Source organism: Volvox carteri (genome assembly GCF_000143455.1).
Source record: "Volvox carteri f. nagariensis unplaced genomic scaffold VOLCAscaffold_73, whole genome shotgun sequence".
In the NCBI taxonomy this organism is placed as follows: Eukaryota; Viridiplantae; Chlorophyta; class Chlorophyceae; order Chlamydomonadales; family Volvocaceae; genus Volvox; species Volvox carteri.
The window spans coordinates 437,547-445,518 of NW_003307616.1; the positions used below are offsets into that span (position 1 = coordinate 437,547).

The 7,972-nt window shown below is 57.7% G+C and overlaps 4 protein-coding genes across 4 annotated transcripts in view; 2 read left to right on the forward strand and 2 right to left on the reverse strand.

Moving 5' to 3' along the window:
• The window catches only part of VOLCADRAFT_98538 (uncharacterized protein), a gene marked incomplete at both ends in the record, with an annotated part of 10,051 nt that extends 9,287 nt beyond the window's left edge, over positions 1-764 (reverse strand). Inside the window, 2 exons of the mRNA XM_002957423.1 lie at positions 167-274; positions 761-764. Of these exons, the coding sequence (XP_002957469.1) occupies positions 167-274; positions 761-764 (112 nt within the window). The remainder of the gene's footprint in view (positions 1-166; positions 275-760) is intronic.
• Positions 765-1,723: 959 nt separating this feature from the next.
• Positions 1,724-3,224, forward strand: VOLCADRAFT_107682 (uncharacterized protein). Its single transcript, XM_002957379.1, has 2 exons — positions 1,724-1,920; positions 2,037-3,224. The coding sequence occupies exons 1-2, from the start codon at positions 1,776-1,778 to the stop codon at positions 2,369-2,371; spliced, it is 480 nt and encodes a 159-aa protein (XP_002957425.1). The 5' UTR covers positions 1,724-1,775; the 3' UTR covers positions 2,372-3,224.
• Positions 3,225-3,741: 517 nt separating this feature from the next.
• On the forward strand, positions 3,742-4,735 carry VOLCADRAFT_121640 (uncharacterized protein). The gene is made up of 3 exons (XM_002957380.1): positions 3,742-3,989; positions 4,144-4,182; positions 4,349-4,735. Exons 1-3 carry the CDS (start codon positions 3,831-3,833, stop codon positions 4,460-4,462), a joined length of 312 nt encoding a protein of 103 aa, XP_002957426.1. The 5' UTR covers positions 3,742-3,830; the 3' UTR covers positions 4,463-4,735.
• A 2,284-nt stretch (positions 4,736-7,019) lies between these two features.
• VOLCADRAFT_68157 (uncharacterized protein) overlaps positions 7,020-7,972 on the reverse strand; it is a gene marked incomplete at both ends in the record, with an annotated part of 4,010 nt that continues 3,057 nt past the window's right edge. Inside the window, one exon of the mRNA XM_002957424.1 lies at positions 7,020-7,484. Coding sequence (XP_002957470.1) covers positions 7,020-7,484 — 465 coding nt within the window. The remainder of the gene's footprint in view (positions 7,485-7,972) is intronic.

Here is a 7,972-nt window from a genome sequence, read left to right on the forward strand (position 1 = left end):
TCAGCACATCATCACGTGGCACTGCTTCCTCGCCCCTCTTGAACTCAGCACGGGGAAGGTGTCCCATTGTGGAGGCCACCGCCACCGCCACCGGCCGCCTTCCCACCGCCATTCCCCACCCCCCACCCCCAAACCCCAATGGGGGTGGACACAACCCCGAACTCACCCAGCAAGCAGTGAGGATCGGGACCCACTCCCACGGTACGGCTACCGCACACCTGCCGGATGTCGTACAGGCGAACCGTACCGTCCTCGCTAGCCGACAGGAATACATCTGGCCACAGCCGGTTGGGAAATTGGTTGGAAATGGGTTGTTTGTTTATTTGGGTTGAGATCTTGAGGCCCTTTTCTGTGTGTGTGTGTATTAATGTGTGTGTATTAATGTGTGTGTATTAATGTGTGTGTATTAATGTGTGTGTATGTGTGTGCCTATGTGTGCGTCTGTATGTGCGCGCGCGTGTGTGTGTGTGTGGGGGGGGGGGTAAAGAGGTACCCACCCAATCACCCACCCTCCATTTCCCCTCTTCTGCCCAGTGCCAACGGCCGCGTGGCAGTTACGGGCCTTACGTCCCCTCGCTTTCGAAACACCTCACCCCACCAGTAAAAGGATGCTAGGCTGGGCCCCTAGACTGGGCCCCTCCCCCCCATAACCCCCATAACGTCGCTCTTCCCCTGCATCCGGCAGCCAAGCTGGTTGGTCGGGTCCCGTAAGTTAACAAGCCTTCGGGTAATTCGGGTAATTCACCCAACATGTACGTACCCATATGTTGGCCACATAGGTCTATCTAATTGGGACCCCCAGCTACCCCCCCCCCTACCTGGATTGACACTGGCCAGGGCCCTGACCCGGGCGCGATGGCACAGGAAGGGTCGGGCTGCTTGACGTTGGAGGTCGATCAGGCGCACCTGCGCTAGATAGATACCGCGCGCCTGTGTGTGTGTGTGTGTGTGTGTGTGTCTTTATGTACGTCTGTAGTCTGCTTTGGGACTTGCAACAGATGAACGCATTCGGGTGTCAATGGCAGTACCCATTATTTGTTTGACTACATGCGCGTGAGCTGACGGCTAATGTCGGATCGAGGATTTGCGTTCAAGTGACGACGGGCAATGCGACGCATCCTCGCTTACCTGCCGGTCGGTGCTACAACATATGAGTTTTGAGCCCCGGCTTCCTAATAGAAATCTTGCGCATAATATTGAACCGGTGTGGCCCTGCACGACGGGGATTCTAACAGGTTGGGAACGACATGGCTGTAGCCGAGATGGGATAAGTTATAATTTACCGTGTCGAAAGCATGGGCGAGAGTTCCACCAGAATAATTGGGATACCATAGTCGTAGCCGCGACGACTCGTCCCCGACAACTAGTTTGGGACGACCGTCGTCGTCGGGACAGAATGCAAGCGACGTGCAGCACGATCCTAAGGCATCGCAGCCACGTAACTCACTAAGCTGAGATATCAGAAGGCCATTACAAGGCAAAACTGAGCGACCTGTGCGCCGCTGCTCGAGAAGATACGATATGGAATGCATATCATGTGGGTCCTTAATTACATAGCGAGCAATCGGGCATGCTGGGGACGTGGTAACGGAATTGTCGCACCTGCCGAAGCGTCAGCTGGAGGTTAAGTTAAAAGAGTTGCAGTACAGTACGGAGTGCTAGTGTGCATTGCTTGCACGATTCACCCTATGGGTTAACTGATTGCTACACGTGCTTATTTGCATGCAGGATGACAATAACCGCTTGCAGCTGCCCACGTTTTTGCCTATTGGGAAATGTCGCTCGAGGGAAACAGCTGGTCCGAATTAGTCGAGCAGCTCAATATGATGGTAACAAATTTTAATGATCTTGTGAAAGCGTCTCGCATACCTGACGAATCTGTAGACGAGCTGTCGGCGTCGCGAGAACGCAAAGTGCCAGGTCCGATGCTGTGGGCGCGAGCACTTTTGCCAAACTGTTGGGAGTTGGAAACTGCGTCCGCTCTTAGAGCCAGCAGCACTGACTCCTATCCGTCTAACTCACGAAACCTGCCACAGGGGACTTGCAGGAGGTCCTGGCGGAGAAGTTGCTCTTCTCGGCATATATGTGCCTGCACCACATCTCAGAGCTGAAGAAGGCGGCTGCGCTGAGCGACCACACGACCCAGATCGGCAACGCACGCGCTGTCAAGAGCCAGATGCAGCGTACGGAGGACGTCATCGCATCCAAAATAGGGTTGATCAAGGTGGAGGCTCAGGAGCTTCTGGGGCAGCTGGAGGAGAGCTATTACAGCTCCAAGTTTAAGGGGCGGCCGACTGAAAGCGGCGTCAGCGAGCAGCTACGCGAGCTCTGCGCGCTTGCACTAGAGACCCACACCGGCCACCGCAAATGATGATATCGACTCGACCCCCACGTCATTTCATTTAACGTTCCGCAACCAGCATTCCAGTAGCCCCTTCCCACCACGTGTCACCCATACGTTCGCCCCCTGCCCCGCGCTTGAGACACGCGCTAGTGCTTCCCTGCGCTGCCACATGCTAGATTAGTTTAGCGCGCTTGGGCGGACGCAAAGGCGCAAAGGAGTTGCCCGGTAGCGTTGACGCATGGCCGGCCCCAGATCCCGTTGCTTTGGGGCCCCCTGTGGCTTTTGCTGCTGCCGGCTTCCTCTTCCCGCCACCCCAAAAGTCGCTGTCGGACGGCGGCTTTCGGAAGGTGTCCGTTGGCGCTGCTGCACCCCCGGCCGCACCAGAACCAGCGGCTAAGCTCCCGCTGGAACCCCCTAACGCGTCAAATATACGGAGATTAGACGGCTGCCACGCACGCATCTCGCCAGGCTTTTTGAACGTCTTGGCCAAGTCTGTGTCGCTGATGGAAGGTTGTGAGCCTGCAGTTGGTGAGACGCCTGATGCGCCACCCTCTTCCGGCGTGTTGGACTGTTTGCTGGCCACCGACGGTCCAAACGACATTCGGCCCGATCGAAATGCCAAGCCGGGCAAGGGCACCGGCTCATAGGTCACGATGCATCGGCCAGAAATTGATGGCTGCGACCATGCTGGATCGTCAGCCGGGGGATTGTTGGCGGCCTGCAAGAAAGCACCGGTAGAAATTGCCCTGGTGGAAGCGTGCAGAAGTGAAGGGCGGCATGTACGACTGTGTGACGCCCCGTGAGGTTTGGGGACGCTGGGACGGTCTGCTGAAATTTGTCCTTGGTTGCACACGAGCTGTAGGTTGTAAAAGATTCATTGAACGTCTGTTGAGCTAAGAAGGGGCAGGGTGTGTCAGGGCCCATATGTCCATACATACCTGAACCTGTCCGTCCTCACCAGCTGCCTCTGCAGCTGCGCTTGCAGTCGCTGCAGCCGCCACGTCTTCTTCCAATTTCCGCTTCTCAGCAGCCCGCTGAGTTATTGCGGGAAAGTCGGGGATGGGGTACGCGTCAGAAGGGGTGGGACTGACCCACGAAAAAGCAGTTCTCCTACAGTAAGCCCCACCTGCATGAATCTAAGTCCGAGGACTTTACTGGAAAGACCAGTAGCCTTTTGCTGAGCCATAGCCGTTGACTTTAACGACAGGAGCTTTCCGCCGGCTGTAAAATCGCTTTCTCGCCTTATCAAACTTTCACCTGCAAATTCCTGATTGGGATAGGATTTCCAGTTTCTGTAAGGCTTGACGTGGAATACCGATGTTCTTGCTAATGGAACGTGCCGTACCGCTGCAAAATGGGTTTTGAGGAATGGGAACAATAGTTCCATTCCAGCTGCACGAAGTGTAAGGGTACCTTGATAGCAGTGTGGCTCGTGGCGTTACATCTTAGTCTTGCCATTTTGGGGTTCCGGTACCAGTAGGCAACCATGTCGCAGTCGGCTCTCCGGCGCCTGTCGCAGCAGGTTCCGCGGCTTACCCGTGGCCTTAAGACAAGCAACCCGCTTAAGAAGGGCACTGAGAAGTACAGCCACGAGGAGATTGTTTACGGTGATGGACATCACGGTCTGCGCCCTGGGTACCACTATGTAAGCAGGGTCAAATACTTTTTTGAAGTAATTATTGCTTGCCATTTCCAAGTGTTTCAAGGTCCCTGTTTGGCGAGCTCAACGTGCTGATGGAGGGGCTGCAGATACGCCTGCTGACTGAGTTTCTGTTTGCCCACACTCCGATGCGTCACAGGACTATGAGCATGGTCCGCACTACCTGCAGCCTGAGTCGGTAAGCACTGTGTACCGGTTGCTAGTATGGACGGTCCCGCAGTAAATACCGGGAGCTCTGCGATTGGGGCACCCTGCATAATGCATGTTATGCTTATCCTTTCAGGGCCGTCTCAGCGGTTTTGGTGAGGTTCTTTCCTTACAAGCGTGACGTCCCCTTGACGCAGATTCCAAACTTCTGGTCGAAGTTCTACGCATATGCGGGCCTGACCTACGTGGTCGGCCTAGGTATTCCGGTGTTTGCCGTCTGGTGGCAACAGAGCAAGCTTAAGGCTGCTTAACTGTTGGCGGCCTTCGTTTAAGAGGCACCTTGGTGGTTGGTGGCTCAACGTGCCATGTGTTACCACAGAAGTGTGCTTAAAGTATTGGCTTATCCACTTTTCACAATATTTCTATAGGGGAGGGCACTGTGGATCACCTTCCGGTGGCCGAAGGGTGTGCGCGGTATGAAGGGGGTTTCGTGTGTGTCGCGGTAGTTACCGCACTTCGAGTAGGTAGATAGAAGTGCTGTATGGTAATGGTGACGTATTTTTGTGTAAATTTAACATTCGCTCTCCAGCGTGCTGCCGAGGCAGCTGATTACACGTTAGCAGTTAATCCGAAACTGAACGCCGAACCAAGGAGAACCACTACCAGCGCATAACCCCATCTACCTCCAACCCCAACGAGTGGAAGGAAGGAAGCAAGTAACCTACGTATCACCGGAACTCGGGCCCCAACTGCAGTCAAAGGTGAATCGTCTGTCTCCCTGCATGGCGGAACCGCATGATGCCTAAACGCAAAGTGATTCAGCTCGCTACGTCAACCCAGAGAGATCCTAGAATCTCACCACTCCGCATACCCCTCCAGCTACAAGTGTCACACCTTCACACCCACGCTATGGCTATTCTTGCCCACCAGTTGACACCCACCCACCTCCAGCGGCTGACACATCCCCAAAACACAAAAATATTACAACAAAGAATGTACAACAAAGCCCTCAAGGGGACTTCCCGAACCCGCCACCCCGCACCCGCGCCTGCTGCTTCTGCTGCTCCTTCTCCGCCCGGAGCTCCTCCAGCTCCCGATGGAGCTCCCGAACCACTTCGGAGCGGGAGGACGCAGACCGCCTGCTCTCAGATCCCACCTGCACCCGCCCCTGACCTGGCCCCTGCGGGCCCTCCCTGCGTCGACCCGCGCGGGCGGCAGTTGCGGCCGACAGCGCCCTCTCACCGGGCCCTGCCGCCGCGCCACCGCCACCGCGGTTGCCGTGGCCACTACCCGGTTCTAACCCGGGCGGTAACACTCGTTGCTTTCGTTGCCCTCGAAGCTTGATGCCGGCGGCAGCAGCCGCTCCTGACGCTGTCCCAGTCGCTATCGCCAGGGAGCCCAGGTGCCGGACCTCCGCTGGGCGCAGCCGCTTGAACGTCTCGAGGTCCTCGTCCAAGATCTCGTAGTCGTACTGTTCGGCGTCAACCTCGTCATCGTCGTCCAGAATAATGTCGTCGTCATCATCCACAATGACGTCGTACTTGTCGCTATCCTTCGTGCTCTGTTTCTTCCCGTCGGCCTTCACTGCTGTCACCAATCCCGGTTTGGATCGTGTGGCTGCTGCCGCCTGCGCCTGCACCTCCGCCGCCGCCTGGGAGCCGCCAGCTGATCGGCCGCTGCTGGACGCCTGCGTGTTGTCAATGCATTGGGGGACATTAAGCGGGTAGTGGTTATAACTGACGTATAATTTACGACACACTTCCATCAGTGTAACCCCCTCCCGGCTATACCGCCTCAGCCACCGTCCGTGTTTTAGGAACACTGGCTGGCAGGCCGTCCAGTCAGCTGCATTGCTTGGCACTGCGTTGTGCTTCAAGAGCAGGTTGCCACCACCGCACCTACCCTGCCACTTGAGCATTCGCTACACGAGCAAGCAGCATTGGATAATACCTCCAGGGCACGCTACGCCTTTTACTGCTTAGTACTGCTTTACCAGCTTGTATGCACTCACTACTAGTAGTGACTAGTACACACACAAGCTGGTTGCAACATTTCCCCCCTTCGCAGTGCACCTGCACCTGCACCTGAGTGCACCTGATCACGCAGCACAGCACCGGAGGACAGCTATACAGGACGGACACACACACACACACACGTCCGTAACCGCTTTGGGGACTCTTGGATCCCGGAGAAAGGCCGTGTGTTTACTTTTAAACCCGATTTGGCTGGCTCTTAGGACGTCAGCTGCTGACTGGATATTTACTGCGCATGGCACAACAATACGCTCTCACCGCGCGCGTGTGCTCTCTCCCATGTCCCCCGGATAGTCGCACACCGCCACACCGCGTACAAGACCCACCTCAGCGCCGCCGTCGCCACGCCGCCCAGCCGCCGCCGCCGCCGCCGCCGGCCTCCGCTCCCGACGGATTGGCCTTCCCGACGACCCCACCTCCCCCTCCGTCCGGTCGCTCTCCACGTCCTTGTCGAAGCTGTAGCCCCCCGGCGGCGGACCCAGCTGTAGCTGCCCATGGGACACATGGGCCTCCTGTGTACGGCAGGACAACAGGACGAGCATCATCGGGACATGCGCGCAAAGAACGCTTGCAAAGAGGAAGACAAACACATCAAACACACAGCACAGCGCAGCGCACACGAACCCACCCACCTAAGGCTCGTGTCTCAAAAAGAATGACCCCCACGTGTTGCGCTGTGGTATGATATGCAGTGGACGAGTTCGCATTGTACTCTTTCACCTTCACCTTCACCACCACTACCACTACCACTACCACAACCTCGTTGTCTCTACTCCGGTTTCACCTCTCCGGGGCTCAACCAGCAACCCGCCAGTGGGAGCCCCCTTCCCGCGGGCTACTCCCCCTCCCGAACGAAGAACACCCCCCCCAGCTGAACCTTCGCCCCCTCACCCACCAGCAACGGCACCCCAAGCTGAGCCGCCAACTTATCAACCACAAACCGCTCCGAAGGTGACACAATCGTGATGACGGTGCCGGCAGCCTGCGCGAAGAAATCCTCCAGACCAGCAGCTGCCGCTGCTGTTGCTGTCGCCGGAGGCCGCACGGCCGCTGCCTCGGCTGCTTCCGCCGCCGCCGCCGCCGCCAGCGCGGCCGACAGCCTGCCAGTTCGCCCTGCTCTGTGTGCGTAATGTGCGGCTGAGGACGGCAGCTCGAGGTGAAACACGGCGTCACAAGAGGGCACGTCGAGGCCGCGGGCAGCCACGTCCGACACCACCAGGGCGCGCAGGCGGCCGCGGCGGAAGTCGTTCAGCAGGTTGGCGCGAGCCAGTCTGGGCATCTCGCCGTGCAGCGCCGCCGCCTGGCCCGCCGGGAAAAAATCGGTTGGGAGGGAGACGCAAGGGGGGGATTGGGTTGGGTTATCGGGGGGTAGTTGGGGGGAAAGGAACATGTCGTACATACCCATAGCCGCGGTGTGTGCGTGAGCTTGCAGGGGTGAGTGTGTGTATGTGTGTATGTATGTGTGGCGTGTGTGGCGCGGGGAAGGGCACGAGGGCCCCCCATCCGGGCTGGACGAGCATACGAACGCGCACAACGCTGGACGCGGCTGGAAGGGGACTGAATCGCTGTGGCCGAGGATGAATTTCAAATGAAGCCCAAATGAGCGGGCAGCAAAGAGGCGGCCGGATTCTTCAAGCTTGAATCAGAAGCTCCCGAGCGCTACACACCCTCCTGGAGCATCAGGGTACCCCGCCCCGCCCCGCCCCGCCCCGTTCACAAGCTCTTCCCCCCCAAACCCCCACACGCCCATACACGTCTTGTCCGCGCACAGAGCCCAACACCCACCGA